Raw genomic sequence first — 20,949 nt, forward strand, 5'->3', positions numbered from 1 at the left:
TGCTATTAGGTGATAAGGAAAAATAAAAGATGTTTTCTGTCTCACAAGCTATATGCTTAGAGTAACTAACTGACATGAACAGGTGTAGTGTAATTCAGAACTCGATTCATCTACGTAAGCTTATTAAATAGTAAATTTGGACTTTTCATATAAAGTACTTAAGAATTTTCACTTTCAGGGTGTAACAAGAAAAGCAAACTATTCTTAAGGAAAATAGTTCTGTGATAGCGGTAAATTAAATCTCATCACTTCAGGGTTTTCAGTGAAATTCTGCAAAATAGGGATACAACTTAAAGCATCTGCAAAGAAGCAAAACAGTGTCTGTCCAACCTGCACGTGAACTTAATGGGAACTCATTTTGTTTCAAAGAGAGTGAAGAACGAGAGTTACGTAAGAATCGGTAATCGTAGCTTTGGAAGTGGTGGTTCTATAATTTTAGCTATTTCGGTGATTGTCAACCATGAAACTAGTCTTGAGAGTCTAATCTTTTGAGGCTCTTACGCTTCTTATCTTATGTTTGTGCTTGCTAACAGGCAATGCTTTGCCAGATCTTGCGGGCATCAGTGGATAATGATGTTATCTAAGTGGTAAATTTTTGCCCGTTTCTTAGAACTGTATATTTTATATCCATAAGCTTTTTTTCTGTTCCCCAGCTGTTCAGTCATAGGCAGAAAACATAGCAAAGGAGTCTACTATGTGACCTTTTCTCCTTACCAACCAAAACATTTGATTTCCAATATAGAGTAGAGGAGAGAAACTAATGAAACTCATTTTCATATTTGGAGGAAAACATGGCTTTTCTGTGGTTAGTAAGTCTGCTAGTTTTCTGTCCAAACCAAAGAAGACACTGTATGTCTTGTTTGGGCTCTCTTCCCAGAAATGAAGATTATGATACAAGCACTTGGTAAAGAACTGTCTTTTCCTTTAGCTTGGCCAGCTTTGAGTTGTAAAGTGATGTAGCTTTATGCCCTGAAAAATTGGTGATAGTAAAATAAAGCTACAATAAATGAGTGTTTGGGAACATCAGGCAGAGCTATAGCTCATAATGAGCTTACAAACTGTTTCTCGTCTCCTGTGTCAGTGGTCTGTTCACATGCTGTGTCCTGTTAATGTATGTGCCCTCAATAGCTGGCGCTATCAGAAGGTCTCGGATACCAGTTTTTATTCTTAATCTTACCGCTGCTGCCTTCTTGATGTTTCTTTTTTCTTGGTGATGCATCTGTCTGGGTAGTGAGGTCTCATTTGAAGAGAAATAGAGGAATGTGAGGTTGGCATTGTGCTGCCTGCCTGCCCTTCTAAAGATGTCATTGCCTCTGACTAACTTTAATGTCTGTACATTGGCAATAAATTCTGTGAATTTCTGTGGTTTAGAGTAAAGGAAACTTAGTTCAAGTCTGTAGATCTGTTTCCTCTGTGTAGTAAGTCAATCATGTTCTTTTCAGTTTTAAAACGAAGGCTTCCCCAGCTCGTTACATGGCAGTGAAGGTGCGTAACATCTCATTGCACATGAGCTGTGGAGGGCAGTACATGTATCGTATGTAGCTTCAGGATGCTTCGGTTAGCAGCCATCAAGAATTGCTACAAGTGAGAGAAAACTAACCTGGAGAGAAGTTAGTAGGGTTCATGTTTAATACTGGCAACTCTTTCTAGAGTAAGAGAAATAAGCATTCATTTTGCATACGTGGTAATATTTTGATATCTGAGCCTGTTTTCTTAGCATTGCAAGACTACTATTGACTGTTGTTTTGTTCTCTTCGCTTCCCTAGTAACTTTGGTTCCAGTTAGCCAGTACAGGTCAAATCTTGAGTGCGAAAGAGAGATTTCAGAGAGAGTGGTATTTCAAGTGTTGTGGAAAATGGAGTTGAACTGATTTATCTGTTGCTTTCCCTTCTCTATTCCATGGATGCTTGTAAGGAAAATGCAGTTGTAAGCGGGTGCCTAACCCATCTAAAAGGTGGGACCTGCAGCCTGCGCTGCCTCCTGCCCCATCAAGTGGGCCAGTGCTGGGGGGCTGCAGGGACAGCCGTGCGGTGGGTCATGGTGCTTGGTCTGCTTGGTGTGCCCTTGGGCCCTGCTGAGCAGAAGCGAACCTCCAGAAATGGCGCTCTCGCAGGCGGAGGGACTGGTCTGTGCTCACCGTAACTTCTCAATGGCAAGTAAGGCACTAAGGCTCTGCTGCTGGAATGTTAACAGAATAATATGGTGTTTGACTCCAGGCAGTTAGTGTCAGGCTGGAAATGTTGATTCGATTTTGTGAAGGTGAAATCGATGTTTTCAGACTCAGAGCCAAGCAACTTAGTCTTGTAAGTTAAATGGAAATTAGATTAAACTGAAATAGGGCCTGAGGTGGGGTGTACATTTGCTGGTGGTTGGTTTGGATTGTGGTATTTTTGCCAACAAAAGTACTTGGTTTCCTAAAGGATTTCTTTCCATCGACTTTGTTTAGGATTCCTTCTTGGTTTATGCTGTACCCTAAGGATGAGGGTATGAAATGGTTAACTGCAGATTCTTGCGTGATGGCAAGAGGGTTTATCAGAAAAGATAAATTTCAGTGTTTTCCTCTCCAAGTAAGAATGCTCAGTCAAACTCTGAATCTGCTGTGGGAAGTGGAAGGAGCCACTTTTATGACTTCCCTTTTCTGCATTGGCATGCTTACTGCTTTTAGGCCCTGCCTGGAGCAAATTTGGGCCAAGTTTGTATTAATGCAACTGTAAACACCGTTATGGTGAGCCATGAGCAGGAATGAGGATGGCTGCTTGTAATGCGTACCCAAATGCTAAATGTGCAGCACTAGGTATTTAGTTGTTTCAATGGAGTTTCATTGCTGTAAATACTCGAGTGTGTCATCAGTGATGATATGAGAAAATACCAGTTTGAGCCGTCTAAACAATTCTGATAAAAATCTCAGAAGGTGTCCAGGCAACAAGATAAGTGGCTCTAGTTTGACAAAACAGAACGAGTGTGGCAAGATGGATGAATCCTGGAGACGCTCCCAGCTCCTGGCACACTTGTGTACCCGCTGGTGCTCCCGTCCTCTCCCCCTTCTCCCCATGTACTTTTTGGATGCTTTCTGCTATTCTCTAGCTATATAGTCTTTGACAAGCACCAGGCAGAAAACTCTGCATTAATTACTCACTGCTACAAGGCATCTTTGCCTGGCTACTCTGGGCTGTGCTGGCCTGCTGCAGCTCTCAGCATTGCAGCTGGGTTTTGCCTGGTCTGTTCCTTGTGGTATTTGCTGCTCGTTGTAGGTGCTGAGGCCATGCTCACATGTCTTTGAACACTGCCTTATGCTTACAGGTGTTGGTCAGTGGCTGTTGCGGTTCTGTTGCTTATGCAATTAACTTCCCCTTACATTTACTTTGTGTTATCAGAGGAGAGAAGTAATGAATGTGCTCCATTGTGTGCAAAACAGTGGGGGGACAGACAGAAGTCAGGTTTAGAAATACTCGGGCTTCTGCGTTTTTAAAAAGCATATACTTTGGTCTCTGTTTCTTTGCTGTTTTGAATAGTGTACAATACAAAGTGACTGGAGTCACTTAGTCAACAGCGAAGGTAATTTGCTAGATGTCCTTTGTATTGGTTTTCAGGAATCTGTTTTTCTTATTCCATCGTCAATCCAGAAGTGAAGCTTTTGAGCCATGTGAATAGAGCAATCCTTAAGAGTCCTCTTCTGCCTCTGCTATAGAGAAAAGTTTGTGTTACTGTGTCCTGCTCAACTGTTCCAGCGTGGCTTCTGCTCTGGAAAAGCTACTGGATTTAATTTTTTTGTTGTTCTTTAAAACAATATATAATTAAAGATTGAAGGTAAGAAGCATAATGGAAGTTGTCTGTCTTAGTTCAACTACAATCATTCTTGTGGGTGATATAGAATTAAAAAGGAAGTGATTCTTTTTACTCTGAAAGCAGTTTCTGGAAGCCTTGCAAATTTTTTTTTTAAGACCTTTCACCATCTCAACAAGTCTGTATGGTGTTTTTTGCAATTAGCATGATTGAACCAAATGTTTTGTGGATGAGGAGATTTTCTTCATTGTACTATGTGAAAAAGAAAGAATTAGTGATGCTTCTAAGGGTTATTTGGGAACACACTTTGAGGTAGTTTTTTCAGAGGAAAAGCCTTTTAAGATAAGGGTGAGATGTATTATGGGTGCTTAATGAAAAAATGAAGTTGAAATCTGAGACATCTTAAAGTCAAAATTATGAGAGATATCCAGCTGAAGAATGTAGGTGTGATATCTCTAAAGGAAATACTTTTCCTTTTCTTAAAAAAAAAAAAATCCAAATAAATGAAGTCTAGAATAGCATTCTCCCTTTGTATGTGACCTTTGAAATGAAAAGCCGAGTAGTAGTTCTCCTGTAGCTACTCGTGATAGTCACAAGGCACTTTGTGTTCTGTCAAATGTATGGAAGAGCATTTCTTCCATCTGCCCACTAAGTGACTGCTTATGTTAAGCATGTATTTGAAAAAAATACAAACAGAATGTAGACTAGATGGATATAGAGTGAATATTATGCAGGTCTAGGTGGGCTTTTGTGTAATGTTTAAAGGTTATTATTAGAAAAATGTTTATTATTGGAAAAGTGGTAGGATTTGGGGAACTCAGTTACGTTCACACAGTTTAAGCATTTTCTTCTGTCTAGAGGAAGAAAAATTGAGTGTCTTGCAGTGTATGAAGTTTTTATCTCTAGTGGTCATCTTACAAAGCTGATGAGAATAATCATTGTCGCTCACAGCTTTGTGAAGTTCGGTCATGTTTATCAGTCTGTGAAAACATCCTATGTGTTTAGCGAGAAAGAGTAGAAGTTTCATATCTTCTGTATTCATCAGCAATTCTTAAGACATCCCTATCTTTCCACTAGAAACTAGAGCATAAAATAAGCAAGGGATATGTATGTATGTATGTGTGGGCGGTTTTATATTCATTAACATTTAATTTGCCTGCCAGTCATTTAGATTGGTTCTCTAATACTCTGGTAATTAGATTCTAGAGATTCAAACAGAGCAAACAAATCATGATTAGTACAGGAGATTGTTATGGTTCTTTGGAATATTGTGCTAACACCTGGAAAAAAGACTCTCCTGTGGATTATATAGCTGTGTGATATTGCTGATCTGAGATTTCTTGGGAGATTTCTTCTGGTATTTGAGCCCCAAAAGAGCCTAATTGCAGTTAAAATTAGGAGGAGAAATTACATGACTCTTTTGAACTACAGAATATCTAGTCATTCACAGTTAGTACTTCTAAAATAATTTCTCTGTGCTTTCTGCATCTGTAAATAAGTTGCCATGTTACACGTTTATTACAGTCCTGCTAGCTTCAGCTATAACAGTTACTGCAGACAGATATAGTAATTTTTAAAATCAAGGTTAAGTTACTGGGATCACTGGTATCGTACACCTTTGGCAATGAAGGATTTTCAGTAATTTCTGTTCTAGAAGCTTCAGCCTGACTGCTGTTGACCCACTGATGAAAAGAAGATGATGGCATGAAGAAGTATCCTTTGAGGAAGTACTTACCTAAATATCACTGCGTAGTTTTCCACCAGTGCATTATGATGACCCAGACTTCAAGTCAAACTTTTTATCCTGTGTGCAGAAAATAGCTTACTAGTTAAATTTTTCATCAACCTTGCTTATTAAGAGGAAAAAAAAAATCTCATAGCAGTTAGCAGAGGGTCCCAAGTATGAGGTGGTTCTCAACTGCTGGTGTCTGATAGGCACAAAATGAGTGGGGAGCAGGCTGGCTCACTGCCACTTGGTTGCTGTTTGCCAGTAACATTTCATGCTGTATTGAATTACTGGCTCAATGAGTGCAAAAAATAGGATGCAATGCTCTGCTGCTAGTTAAGTCTTTTCAGAGAGGACTCAAAATTCTGAGTTACTTATGCACGTATTCAAAGAGATGCAGTGCAAAGGCAGTGGAAGTCCTGCTGTGGTACAGAAAGAGCTGTTAATGGAGCGTGCTTGCCTTTAAAGATCATTTTTTGGAAGTGTCTCTTCAAAAAGAAGCACTGGTAAAACTGTCTGATGGGAATGGAATGGGTTTGTTATTTATTAGTCAGCTGAGCTGACTGGAGAAAGTGAGTTTATTGACTATGACAGATGAAGAGAAGCAAGGAATTCAGGGCTGGGAGGACTGGTGTACGCTGCTGCTGCTGCCTGAACTCCGTCGGATAGAATTGTTCAGTGACGCAGGCACACAAACGCTTTGTGTGTGTGTGGTAGTTGTCTTAGAGGCAGCAGAGACTGGCGCTGAGGGGCTAATAAGGGAACCCAGGACACGAGTTGGGTTATTGGGTCCGTTGGGAGTAGCAGCACAAGGAGAGCAGCGGGTGGCTTGGCGATGTGTGGAACTGGCAATGAGAACAGGAGCCACATAGGCATGAAGGAATTAAACAACACCATCGTGGCAAGCCCAGGAAAACGGAAAAGGGGAAAATAGATGCGATGGATAGTTCTGGTCATGATGCACCTCTCAGCTGATGGCTCAGTTTGCCCAAATGTGGCTGCTGCAGTGAGGGAACAAAACTTTTTCCTCACGTAATAGGTTACAGATGACTGGATGGGACTGTGTTGCCTGCTCGGAGTTGTACAAATACTGGGCTAATTTTAGCCCATTCTGAAATATTCTAGAACAATGTGTAGAATAGTTTTTCAGTGTATGTAACTACATAATCAAAATCAATGTTCTCATTAAGAAGGAATTTTAGTTATTTGTCATGTGGATTTATTATTACCCAATGTAATATCTGATGCATGTTAGAAAAACTTATTTTTAATAAAAGCAGTGCCGGGATTGATAGAAAGTCAAGGATCATCTTTCTTACAGGGACGTAGCAGAAGAGACCTTTAGCTCTTACTTAAACTTCCTGGTAAAGAACTGAAACATTAAAGTGGCTTCAGCAGCTAACCACTGCTTCAGAACTAAGGAATGACCAGAAGAGTTCGGGGGTGTGTCTTAGATAGTGATTTTGAGTGAGAGACCTAAGTAAGTAGTCCCTGAATATCTTTCCTTTTAAATATTTAATGCTCTTTAAAAAATATTTTTTACTTTTAAATAGTCCAGTATTTTTTAAAATCTGGAATTTTGAGAACACAGATGAAAGTATGTGTTACAGAGTAGTTGGTTGAAGATTCATTGGTATTTTTTCCAATAATTTTTTGACAGTGGTAGCTTGTGTATATCTATAGATACAGATACATATATTTGTTTGACATCTTCAGTCTGTTTTGCAGGCTCGGTATGTACATCATCTTTTGTGCTTTAGAATACCAACTATAGCTGTAACAATAATGCTTCAAACGATGACGATATAACACTACATTTCTGCAGTACTCATCTCAAAAAAAAATATTGAATTATTTGACTGTTTGGTTGTAATGTGCATATGCACACTTGTATTGCATTCCTTCCCTGGGAAGAGCAGATTAGATTTATTCCTGATATGCCATGCAGGTCTTCAAAATCGCAGGCATCCTTAGAATAGGAAAACCTTTCCCTTTAAAGAGAGACATGCTGAAAGCTTTTTGTAACAATTCAAAGTGTTGTTTGGTAAGCAAAGGCATGCATATGTTAAATGTGTGTACTTTAAATGTTGCGTAGGTTTTATTAATCCAAGTAAATATGCGCTCAGATATGGAATAGTAGTGGGAAGGCTGCAGTTCAGTGAGAAAGTCTGGAAATCAAATTTTGTAGGTATAATTTTCTGGTTTTCATGCCTACGTGCTACAGTGGCTTTCAGTTACACAGTAATAAACACATGGCAAGAGAAAGAAACATAGTGTATGCTATCAGGCTCGCTCTTTAATTCTAGAAAAACTGATATTGTTTGGGCATCCTGGATTAATACTGTGCATCAGATTGAAATGATTCCTTGTATTATGTATTGATCGTGCAAGACAAAGACTGAACAAGATTCCATTGCCGAGATGGCTAGGACTCCTGTTCTTGACAGAATTTAGTATTGCATGTTATATATTCTGTGAAGTGTTTTTTTCTTTTTTTAATTATTATTTGTAGCTGAGTATTTAAACTTCTGTGACAGGCCTCAGGTGGACTCCCAGAAAACTTGGATGCAGTGTGAAATATTACTTGTCTCCCTGAGGAATTTCAGCTAGGATTAGACAATTTTCCTGTAAAACTTGACTTGGTAGTCATTGCTTTTGGTATATTTTTTCTTTAGAGCCTAGAAGTTTTTTTTTTACAATTGCTATGAGCAGGGAGAGACACTTAGATGATGCAGTTTGAATCTGAAAGCAAACGAACAAAAATCACTGGAACAGTATTTGTGCTCACTTCCTTCACCAAGAAGGTTGAAACCTTTTCGTCAGTGCAATGAAACTTCTGTGCCGCTTGGATAAATAGTACCTGATGAATGCAGTCGGGACCAGTGCTAAAGGATGCCAAAGCCTTTGTTTTAGTTTAGGAAGCATTTGCTACATGACAAAGCCAAAGCTTAGCAGTTGCATTCTGCCTGTGGAGCATCTTCCATTACTGTGGCCTTCTGTGCCTGTCTCTTGACAGCACGTTCTCTTCTTGCCTTTCGTCTGCTTGTCGCTGTCACAGTTGCTTCTGTTTCTGCGGTTTATCTCATCATGTGCTACTCTTCCGCGCATCAGGGGCTTCTGCATCCCAGTCGGACTCCTTATCTTGCTTTTCCTGGCCCATGCTACCCCTACAGTGAGTGCTGATACTGCAGTAGGCACCTGGGTCTGTGTGTGCTGGCACTGGCTGACACAAGTTCTAACAAGATTTCTTGGAAAAAGGATGGGCAGGGCTAACACGCTCGTGCATTTTTTTGGGTATGTGTGGTGCAGCAACAGAGTATGGCAAATGCAGATAAAATCTTCATGAAACTCGTGTACCAAATCCACCGACCTTTGGTTGGTATTCAGGGAAAACAAAGGCAATGGTTTCCATCCACATTCTCTGCTGTCTCAGCTGGCATTGCTATTCTGGTCAGCTGAGAACAGACCTGACAAAAAGTGCTTACAGCCACATCTGCGCTCCTTGACAGCATAAGATGCAAGTGTGGCTGTGGGCTGGAGAAGTACAAGACTAACTTTGGCAGTAGCTTTTCCTCAGATCTGTGGAAGTATGTTGTAAAAACGGCTCTTGAGAAGTAATTCAATTTAAAATTGTGATGAGGATTAATTTTTCTATATTTCTTCTGGAAGTCTAAATATTTTCATTTGATGCAGCAAAACGAGATAGTTGTTGATGTGTGTGCCGTTCTGATCAGGGCACATGATTGAGACCTCTAAGATACAGTTTGTAAGGGTCTGTAGCATATTTAGTACAGATTTTACTGAGTGACTTTTACTTGTTTCAGTTACTATCATAGGCAGTGGACTATAGGGTAATTTTCAGGAAATTTACTTAATTGATAGGTTCTGTAACTCATGCTGGTTTCCATGTCTACTGTTACATTGCCTTGCTGCTATCTAGTCCTTAGTTAGACCAGGAACATACAAATGAGTGGCTGTAACCTGCTCCTGCATCCCCTTTCCTACTATAGTTGGCTACCATAATGCATCTTGTAGTATCAGAAATGAGCATGTGCCAACATAGCCATGCCATTGATTCACGTGTTTTCATGTTACCAGTTATGTTGCCTGTTCTTTTCAAGTACTATGCAAAAGCAAGAAAGCTCTTAAACTAGGGCAACTGAAGCAGATCAGGCACTAAATTGTGTATCACAAAAGTTGATTAAAAACAAGGATTTGCGAGGGACAGCACTCTTCCTAAGTGAAGGAAGGAAAATAATACTTTTTTTCCTAATGTCATTAGAAAATGAATTATAATCATCCTTTATCCCTAATTATTCATTGTAAGACACTGAAACAGATTGAATGGTGTTTTGACTTCATAGAATATTTTGTTGCAGACTTCTCTTTTTTGTTGAGGTTGTGTACATCAGTAAGTGCTTCTATTTGGGGGATATTTTTTTCACGATGCATTTGTTTTCAAAGTGACACTTAATTCAAGCTGGTGTGTATTTTGCTAGGGATGATGAAGAGACTTTATAACAAAGATTGTAAGCTGGAAGACTTAAAGTATATCAGTGTTAATTAGGAGGATTGAGCCCCCTTTAATGATCTTTTAAATTAAGTACTGAATATTTACTGTTATAGTGATTTTTTTCAAATTTGTCTGCAAGGGTGATTATTTTCTTAGTAGAGCTTTTTGCTAATAAATTTATTTTCTTTCTTTTAGATAAAATGCAGAATTTGAATGAAGATAATGAGAAGAACAGTCATTTCACCTGTGAGAATGCTGAAGACAGTAACAAAACCAATGCTGAAACTACAGATGCTTCTAGATTCAATGCTGAAGCCAAGGACTTGCCTGATTCTTGGGACTCCCACATCGGAAAAACGTCAGACTCTCCATCAGAAGCATCTCAGACGAAGGGGCCATTAAGAACTCATTTGTATGAATGGGAGGATGAAACTGAAGATACCAGAACTGGAGAGTATATGTTAGATTTTGACAGTGAACAACTCTCAGAGGTGAAGAGCAAGGATGAGGAGGGTGATAAAGAAGATACTGAAAATCCAAAGGAAGCCATTAGTGAAGAACTTGTGCAAACTATTCCTAGGCCAAGCAACTGTAGGACATATTGTAGATCTAACAAAGCAAAACCACAGGGGGCAACAAATTTTGACAAGCTAATGGATGGCACTAGCCAGTCTTTATCCAAAGCAAACAATGAGTCAAATAACGATGGTCTGAACCCAGCAAGAAAAGCTTCTTTAAGTAGTGGGACCAGTTTTAGAGGGACTGTTGGACGGACTAGAGACTACACTGTTCTACATCCATCTTGCTTGTCAGTTTGTAATGTTACTATACAGGATACCATGGAAAGAATTGATGAATTTACCACAGCAACCCCTACTGACTTAGGAGAAGCTGGGCGTTTAAGAAAAAAAGCAGACATTGCTACTACAAAAACTACAACCAGGTTTCGACCAAGCAATACCAAATCCAAAAAGGATGTCAAATTAGAATTTTTTGGGTTTGATGATCAAGATGAGGGAGGGGGAGATGAAGGTGCCTCTAGAAGTTCTGGGAGTTCCAATTACAAAATTAAGTACTTTGGGTTTGATGACCTGAGTGAAAGCGAGGATGAAGAAGAAGAATGGCAGGTAGCGGAAAGGAAAGCTAACAAAAAACGAAGTAGAACTGCACCATCTTCCTCACTTCAGTCAACCTCCGAGAGCAATGAAAACTGCTCCCAGGATAGCCAGCTCAATACTAATGCAGGTAAACAGAACTCTTCTAGAATACATGGTAAATATTTTAATTTAGTTAGCCTTTATTTTGTTCTTTTTTTTTCAGTATACTGAAGGGTTCATCGAACAGTACTCTTGGGTTGGATATCTGAAAGTTACATTTGCTTATTTCTGTTATGGTCTTGTTTAGTGTTTTGTAGCAACCTTGAAATATGCCAGAGGTAGAGGGTTTTCTTTTTTTAAAAGGAGTTTCTTACCTGTTTTAGTGTGTTTTGCATACAGTGCCTATGCCTGGCAGGCCGATACCTTCCTACAGAAGCCCTATGTCAACCCCAGATTACTGAGCTGAGACAGAAACTTGTGCTTTTCGAATGCATTTGTAAACAGTTTGCACCTTTCTCAAGTGAAAGAGGCTCTGGGGGCTGGTGGAGTGCCAGTCAGCTACCTGACTTTGGTTGTGCCCTTGCATACTGAAGAATTTTTGCTTCCAAGTTTTCAGCAGCAAAGCTGCTATCTCTTTTACATAGGCGGTACGTTGGTGTATGTTTACACACATGAATAAAAGTGTTCATTCAGAATTTGCTAAGCATGTTCTGGTACCTTTGAATAATTGGACTATTGCTTGGTGGTCGTTGTAGTGACTTTGATCAAGGCTGAAGGTGCGTTGGTGAAGAAGAGGAGGAATAACTGTGGGGAAAGGTTTCTTTCAGCTTTTTCTTACTGAAAACGTCTAATACCAAAGCCTCATGCATGTTGGATTAAGTGTTTCAAAACACTGCTAGTACTCTAGCGAACTTCTTGGCCCTCCACTTTGAAGCATGGATCTGCAAAGAAGTTTTTATCCATTCATTGATGGTTAAGACTTCTGGCAAAATGTGTTTTATGGCAATGGGGAGATGGGAGAACTCGTCTAGCCTTGCAGATGCTGGAGAAGCTGTTTTTTTCCCTTGTGCAAATTATTTCTGCTAATATAATCCAGAAATAACATTTTGTAGGAAAAGATCTTCATTTCTGTCTTCTAATTTTAGTATTCTCTAGGAACAGAATTGTCTTTAAGACCTTCTAATTAAAGATTAGAAGAAGACTGAAGACTTCGTAAATTTTTAAAGGACCGAGTTAATACTGATATTACAGGGGAATATTGTGTTTTCAAACAAAAATACTTGAAATCTCAAATGCATTATGGTGAGAGACTTGTATTCCAGCATCTTTGGAAAATGGGTTTAACTTACAGGGCTGATTATGAGGTACTCCAGCTGGGTTCCTTTCTCTGACTAGCCTTTGGTCAGCTGATGATTCCAAGGAAAAAATCCCTTATACAGTTAAGGCAGCTGAGATGCTGATCCATCAAATCATCCTTTCGGCTACTGTCCTCTGGAGCCTCAAAATATCTCCTGTTTGCATTCAGCGCTGTGGTCACAAAGGAGGCTGTTATACTCTGACATATCACTGATTAGTTCTCTGACGTGTTCCGAAGAGATTGCCTTGGTACAGGTAGATGTAAATTTTTGTGGTTTCTCAGTTTCTTAAATGCACTTCTCTAGTGCCCAGGTAAGAGCTGCCTCTCAGTATGTCCACTGATGCGTGCTTCCCCTGTATTTGTCTGCTTTACTCAGTTGATTCCTGGTTTGGGTTACTGGTAACCAGGTGAGATTTGACTTTTGAAAAGCAAAACTTGAAGCTTTTTCCTAAGTTACGGCATGTTCCCTAGCTCAGTCCTGTAGTACAGATTATAAAGACAGGGAGTCTAATGTTGCCCTGAAATTTGTAAGTCTTTTTGCTATTTCCTGTTGTCTTCTCTCAGACTTCTTGTGACCTTTCAAAAGGTTGTGTTGTGATCACTCTGGACAGCCATTTGATGATCCTTAAATATAGTGATACTGAGTTGGAAAATTTCTCAAGGACTTTTGGATGTAAACCTTACGTTGAGGTGAAGTAACTTCAGTAAGTTACTGAAAAAAAGCTGCTTCAACATTCATGGAAAACGCAGGTTTTGAATCCAAATTCAGAAGCTTTTAGAATATGTTGCACGTAAAAACCTTCTTCACAATTTACAATATTGAAAGGTTGTAGTGCTTGCTACCTGTGTTGTGTGTGTGCTCTTCTTTTTCATACTGATGAATAGACCTACAGATCAAAATTCAGTGTGCCAATTCCAAGATGACAAGTGAGATGCCAGCTCTTCTCTCTGAATTCCGGCTCTGGAAATCATTAAACGAAGTAGTCATTTTTCTCCTATTTTATGTAGACTCCATTTTATTTTACAGAAACACTATTGACCATGTGGGCTTACTCCCAATGTAGTAGTCTACATTTCAGGCATTTTCACACAATTACCATTGGTCTCTCCTGAGGAGCCACCAGTCTTTGCAGGGACTGTGGAACAAGTCAGGGTTGGTGGCTGGCTACTGCTTGTAGCTCAAAGAATGAAGTCATAATGTCTCTGTCTTGGAAGGAACTCAGTAAGAAGATGTGCACAAGCAATCAGATGTTTGGTAGAGATAATTTTGATAAGGTAACATCACCCAAAGAACATAAAATCTGTGGTGCTCTGTTAAGAGCTGTCTGACAGACTGAAGCATTGAGCTGTGTCCAGTAAGGGTTGTTCAAAGGCATACACTTCCCAGAGCACACAAGGCTTTTTCCTCTCTGCAGCTTAAGTGAGCCAATCTCCTATGTTATTTATCAGTATGGGAGAAATGTTTCCCATCTACTGTAAATATAAGACTCCTAGGAGCTTTGAGATCTGTCATGGTTCATAGAAGGGTGAACTGCCCTGTCAGCGCCCCATATCAGCAGGCACAAATGCTGAAGCCTAGGGATGGCTTTTCATGTTGCATGTGCTGGCCTCATCACTCACCATTTCAGCAGGGAAGGGGATGAGGAAAAGCCTTTGAGAGGTAGCTGAAGGGGGTTGTTTATAGGGAACAAGGCTGAAAGAATGGAAAGGGGATGTGAAGTGATAGGACGTGAGAGACTTTCTTGTTTGTTTCCTGTTTTCTTTTAAGAGAGTGAGTTGTTCTGGGGGAATTGGTCTCAAGATGCATAAAGGTTTTAATTTTTGCACAAAACTCCTAAGACTGACTTTTGAAGTTCTATGAATAAGGAGTGTTATATGATATAGTCAGCTTTTTGAAAGAGATTTGGTGCTTTCTGTTGCAGTCTCATCCTATTTTTGCCTTAATACTAATTTGGTTACTTAAAATAATCCAGACCTATTTTTGTGAAACACATTTTAGAATCTTACCCTGAAGTATTATGCAAAGATTTTCTAACTACGCTGGAAATGGGCTCTTCCTCCCAGGCTGGGCAGAAAGTAAATTTGGTACACAAATGCAACTGTTCCTGCAAGTCGAGTGCAAGGAAGCACCAAAGACCAGATGGGTAATGTTGTTAGTGCAGGAAAAAATGCAAAGTAGGTAATTTCAGTTTGAGTTTGAGACGGTCTCTCACTGAACTGTGTCTGTTCTGTTCTTCACTTGACCAGTAACCTCGTCTGACGTGCTCTGGCTTTTAAATTCTTAGGCCCTTTTCACAGACTCTTCTGTTTTAATGGAGGTACTTCATCACTTTGAACCTTAGACTTGTGGTGAAGCACTCAGTTCCAGCTGAAGTTGCCGTTCCTCTTCGCTACTTGCAGTCCAGGCTTCTCTCACCCTGGCTGCAGCAGAGGCCGCCTTCTCTCTGGAGCTGCAGCCTGCCAGGGGCTAAAAATACCGATTCGGCTGGACTAGAGCTGAAACTGTGCTGGTATCGTTTCCGTAGCCAGAATACAGGATGGCTCTAGGGAAGAGAAGCCTTTAGTACCAAAGTGACTTAATTACTTGATTGTATTAATTAGTGGGGAGTTGTATCCAAGAGCAGTCTGAAGTAACGGCAAAGAAGAGAAGGTAACTTTATAAATATATATGCATATTTATGTATTTAAAAATAAGCTGCAATTTTGAATAGCACACCTGCATCTTTGGGGCAGCGTTAAACTGCTGGAAATAACTGCGCCATCAGTTTTTCTGCTTGCCCTCAAAGGTCCAGTCCTGTCCTGGCTGTGTGTGGTTCTGGTGATCTCTAAGATGCCTGACATACATAACTTCTGAACTTGCAGCCATGGAGGACTTCATTTCCCACCTGTTCAACTGGAACAGCCAGGACTTTGTTACTGCTTGCTTTATTACATTTCCCTTTAGCCAATGACAATGAAATTATTACAGAAAGTGACAGGAATTTAAATTAAAAACTGAGTAAAATTATATGTTTCGTTATCTTAATACAGATTGACATAAACAGGATAGCTCAGTTGCCCTGAAACATTGCATTAAATGAAGATATCAAGATCTATATTCTTTAATGTGCTTATTTTTATTTACTTCATGTCCTTTTTCACTATAATTCTCATAAGCAGCACAGTAATTAAGGACTACAGTATTATTGACTTAAATTACACCAGCAGGTATATTGTTATGGTAGTATAAGCATCACAGCTTAGCTTTTGCTGTGTAAATCAGTTCTGATATACCACTAAATGCCTGTCATGCATTCATTTTCCTTTCAGTGATCAAGATGAATTTCTTATATTCTTTCTGGAAAGTCACGTAGCTTTTTCATATCAGCATCTAGCACTCAGTGCATTTATGATGAGTGAGCTTATTTTTTTCTTTATTTACATCTCATTCCAAACTAAATCACCTTAACAGGGTAAATATTTTTAGCCAGTTACATTGAAGTCCTCAAAGCAGAGTCCTGTTTGGACTTCAGAAATCTCCTGCAGAATTACTGTCAGGCTCTAAAACCAGAGGAAAAGCCAACCAACTTTTGTTTTGCCTTCTAGTTGATATTTGAACATCTTTCTAATTTAGGTAAGCCAGACAAATGATCTCAAAGATTATAAATGACTTGAAGACGGTTGGATGGAGGAGCAAAGGGCTTACATGCTTCTATATTGAGAGGAAGGCCAATATCCTTACCTTTTTTTCTAAAAAATATATATATATTAAAAAAATCTATATAAGAGAGCTGCTAGAAAACAAACTTCATTAACATCACTGCTTGCACATCTACTCATGCCTTTGCCTGGCTGAATTTATATTAGTAAAAGACTCTTCCCGTATTGTTTAACTGCGATTTGAAAATGAAGTTGGGCATAAATGCAGACTGATTTTAGGATATCCAGAAGGCCACAAAGGGCATTGCTTAAATAAGAATAATCCAGATTATTTTATGAAATTAATTATAAAAGCATTTGATGCGCTAACTTCATAAAAAGATGAAAAATGACTATAATAAATAGAAGTTAATTTTGTAAAATCAAATTCAAAATTATCTAATTTAAATGGGATAGTTAATATCACACAAGAGTAGAGAATTCAAACAAAGGAACTTAAGTGATTTAAAAATTGTGGCCTAGTTGGTTTAGAGCTCTACCAATCATTGTCTATCACAATACCAGCTCCAGGTCTCTGCTGTGAGGCACAAGTTGTTGGGCTGATGGGGTGGGTGAAAACCTCTCCTGTGTTTCTAGTGCTTTGCATGTTTGTAGTTACTGTGGACAAGCGAATTACTTTTTAGCTCTTTATCTGGAAGAGGAGGCTCTGTCTCTGTGGGTTTGTTTGACTTTCTGTTGGAATTGCAGTCAGGGCCTGTCTTCTCTGAAGTATTTCAGAATTTGTAAGAATGTGCATCTGAGCAATTGGATTGGACTCCTTTAATTGGGAAGTGCCAGTGAAGGGCTAAGTTGACTTTTATGTAGATTTGGAAGTAGTTTTGCTTTATTTAATTAAAGATAAGGGGAACTGGCCTGTAATTTTTTCTGTCAGACTTACTTTATCCAAACATCTTTTTAAAAGCCCCACTTACTTTCAGAGGGATCATTCATGCTCCTGTGCTGACATGGGGCTGAAGGGAAAACCAGCTGGTGGGGGCACAAGGCTGGTCCTCTGGGTCTCTTGGGGCGGGTTTGCTGCCTCACAGTGTTGCCAGAGCTGTCAAACTCAGTGATTTAAAATAAGGCCCCCAAGCACTTTAGGAATACTTATATCCCAGGTACTAGCTCAATTTTGTGTGCTTCCAAGTGCAGTTTGAAATTCACTTGCTCGGTTTGCGTTGGATTGCGTCATCTAGGAATTTGGCTGGTTCTGTTTACTCGATGCACTGAGGATTAAAGTAACTGATCCAACCTGCTTGTATTTTTGCAGTGCAGCTTTCAAATAGCAGCTGCTTTGGAATAGATCGGTTTTCTACATGGTTTATCAGATGAAACAGTGCTTCTCTGTGCCTGTCTTCATTTCTGTTTTGAAATTTTATGGTAACTTCTGGGTTGTGCCAAGTCAAAGAACATAAGCTGCTCTCCAAGGGATAATGCTTCGAAACAACACAAGTTTAGAGAAAAAAATAGGACAAGGATTTAATTAGATCAGTGAATTGCAGGTTTATAGTCCAAAACTGGTGAATAGAAATACTGGTAAAGGAAGTAAGGAATACAGCGGAAGTCCGTTTTGGGGGCCTTCAGGCTGACTCCTTCCCAAACTGATGGCTACATTTTTTTTTATTACTGTTGCAACAGCACAAGCAAATACAAGCAGGCTGCCTTCGTGAGACACAAAGTAAGGTCAATTCTTCATTCCTGTACTTGCAGTAGGAAATATTAATCTCGTAGTCTTGTACTTCTGAAGACCCTCAGATGCAGTTTAATTTGTCTGGTGCTCAGCTGTGGCTGTAAGCTGTGAACAAGCACATGTAAGCTGTGACCTGGGACTCAGAGGAGTGCACGTATGTATGGGGAAATAATAACTTGAAGATTATACAATGGGCTAGAGGTGCTATAGTGATTTTGGCAGTGTACCTTGTAATGCATCACCTGCATACTATGACTTTTCCAGTCAGTAAACCTGAGCTCCATCAAGAGCTATGTTTGAGTTGAAAACTGACTTTATGGTGAAGATTGTTTGATTGTTGTATAACTTCACAAGTTACATGTTGGAATCTTAAATGCAAGAAATGCTTTAACAGTTCAACAACTTTCAGTAAGGTTTTATACTTTTTTCCTTTTGCAGAGCTTCTGGAATTCTCAGAGGATGCATCCGGTGTGCCTGAAGGCAATAAAAAATCCACAAATAAACAAGGTGATAAATCTAAGGAAAACACCAGGAAGATTTTTAGTGGGCCAAAGCGGGTGAGTAATAATACTTAGACCAAGTTCTTATTTTAATCAACTCTTCAGTGTTAATGTTTCTTCTTCTATATTTAAACAGGCCTTTTGTCCTACTTTGTATCTGTGCTTGGATAATCATTGTTTTGTAAGATTATACCTTAAATGTGGAAAAGGAAACCTTTCTTCCAGTGAGAAAGTTCTTGTGTCAGTTACTGGGAGTATCAGATGCAAGTCTGAACTCATGGGTTGTGCAACGGTAACTTACAACCTTGATACGTTCCCTTCTAGATGGTGCTTAAGGCAAAGCACCGTTAGATGCTGGGTGGACTTTTCTTCTCTCTACTAAGCCATATGTATCACACTGTAGGATTGAACCTCAAACCTTTCAATTTGGCATTGGTGTAATCTTTATAAGGACAAGTGCTTTCGACAGATGGAAAAGTAATATTTTTTTCTTTAAAAAAAAAAGAAAAGCAACCCCAGATCCCATGCTACTGTATACCCCAACTATGTAGCATTCAGTATGAGTTTGCCATTTCATATTGTGAACAGAGCTTGCTTATTTTGCTAATGCTAGGTGTGTTTTATTTTACCTGTTATTGTAGGTCACTCAGTATTTTGAGGCTTTTGAAGAAGTGCATACAGCGAAAATTATGTTCAGCTGTTCAGCTGAAAGTTTACAGTACCAGGATCCATGTGATTTCCATTAAATGAAATTTTTATGACGATTGTCCAGGACACCTATTTTTAGCACCTAAGGCCTTTTAACATGCTTTTTGCATCGTGCATTCCCATTGTCTGGACTAGAGTGTAGTTGTCTCACAGTTATTGCAATCCAGCACTGGGGTAATACGAGAGAGAGGGAACTGGAGAGGGAAAAGCACGTGTATTTTGTCTTTGACTTTGATTTCATTAAGTTTTACAAGACCCAGAAGGTGTATGCTTGAATATAAACTTCTATATGCAGAGGAGTTTGTTCAGTAGTCTAACAATTCTAAGAGATTTAAAAAAAATGTATATTTTCCTTTGATATGTAATGCTAAAAGATCTCAAAGCTAGTTAATTTCTTGTATTGTAAAGTATCTTCACTTGAAGTATTTTAAGTTTGTTTGTTTTGAGAACTGTCATCTTTTTTATCCCCCCAGCTGTGTTGATATATAATCATTTTTCATATCAAATGTGGATTCATGGGTAGAAGAAGGAGGGCAAATCTGTAATATTTTTCAAAACACACACGGGAATATTTTAATTTCAGGGTATGTGTGACCACTAAGTATTTTCAGTTGTAATGCCCTTTTGAACAGAAGTACTGCTTCTTGGTGCCAGGTGACTTTGGGCAGAATGAGGAGCCCTTGGCTGCCGACTCTTGCTTCTGGAGTTTCAAGTCAGGCTGTTGATAAGTGAGGAAGGTTTCTTTTAAAGAACAGAAATATTTCTTTAAGACTGGAGTTCCTCTGCTTCTGCTGATGATCATTTTTACAAAAGATCAGCTTCTTCTCAGGGAACATGATAGAGCAGACTGAGAAACAGAATTACCGAGAATGTAAATTTGACTGAACCTGTTTTGCTGTATTTTCACAAGTGTATAACAGCTCTGGGTGTTCTGCTGAATATGGATTTTGTGTGTGTGTTTAAGTACTAATATACCTCACATACTATTCTGTGATAACTTTTTATTTTGTTTTTGAATTTCTGTACTTGAAATACTTGAGGGTTTGTATGAGAACTGTTTTAATTAATTTTGAATGTATATGTGGAGAAAACCTTACAGCAGTATTGTATTATATGGGGAAAAATTGATTCAACTCTGGAAGATTCTCAGTTGGGAATACGCTTAATTCAAGTGTGAGATGTGAGAATTAAGCAACCTTTTTGACCCTGCAGTGGTATAATAGACATAGAAGTAGAAATTGCTGTAATTGCAATTCAGATTTTAAACTTTAATGTTCTCTAATCATACAGCTGTTACATGGAGTTAATAATAATAAAAAAAAAAGCTTGTAAAGCTTCTGGTGGTAATTAGAGGTGCTATAATTATTGTCCTAAATTATAGATATAAACTCTTAATCTCAATTCTATTTTAATGGAATTTTCTTTCTGGGAAGGGAAAGAAATGAACTAAAAGTACTAGCCTGACCTTACCTACCTGATCTTATTAAAAATACAGTAAAATAAAATTCTTGCACCTTCTTATCTTTTTTTTCTTTCTTGCAGGAACTAGCAGTTAAAAGTATTAATTATTTTCTGCTAGGTGGTGATGTTAGAGGTATGACACTTTGTGTCACACTGAGCTGAAAAGTAAACAGCTCTATTAGTCGGGAAGCAACGGGTGGTATTGTTAAACTTCAGTAGATCCAGAAAGCTGAAGAATTTTTTTCTAGTCTGCAATCAGTAGGGCTCTTGCTAACATTCATGCTTTTTGAAATCCAACCATCACACTCCAGTGTTCAAGTCCAGTTCTTGAAATTTGGAGCATATGTGTAATAAGCGATTACAGACATTAATGATTGCTTCTAATGTCAATAGCAAATATGTGTTTCAAAAACTGCTTTTAATATAAGAAACCTCA

The 20,949-nt window shown here is 38.9% G+C and overlaps 1 protein-coding gene across 1 annotated transcript in view; it reads left to right on the forward strand.

Moving 5' to 3' along the window:
* The window catches only part of WAPL (WAPL cohesin release factor), a 71,563-nt gene that overhangs the window by 11,639 nt on the left and 38,975 nt on the right, over positions 1-20,949 (forward strand). The window contains 2 exon segments of the mRNA XM_040563330.1: positions 10,218-11,267; positions 18,283-18,401. Of these exon segments, the coding sequence (XP_040419264.1) occupies positions 10,218-11,267; positions 18,283-18,401 (1,169 nt within the window).

This window comes from Cygnus olor, chromosome 7 (assembly GCF_009769625.2).
Source record: "Cygnus olor isolate bCygOlo1 chromosome 7, bCygOlo1.pri.v2, whole genome shotgun sequence".
Lineage (NCBI taxonomy): Eukaryota > Metazoa > Chordata > Aves > Anseriformes > Anatidae > Cygnus > Cygnus olor.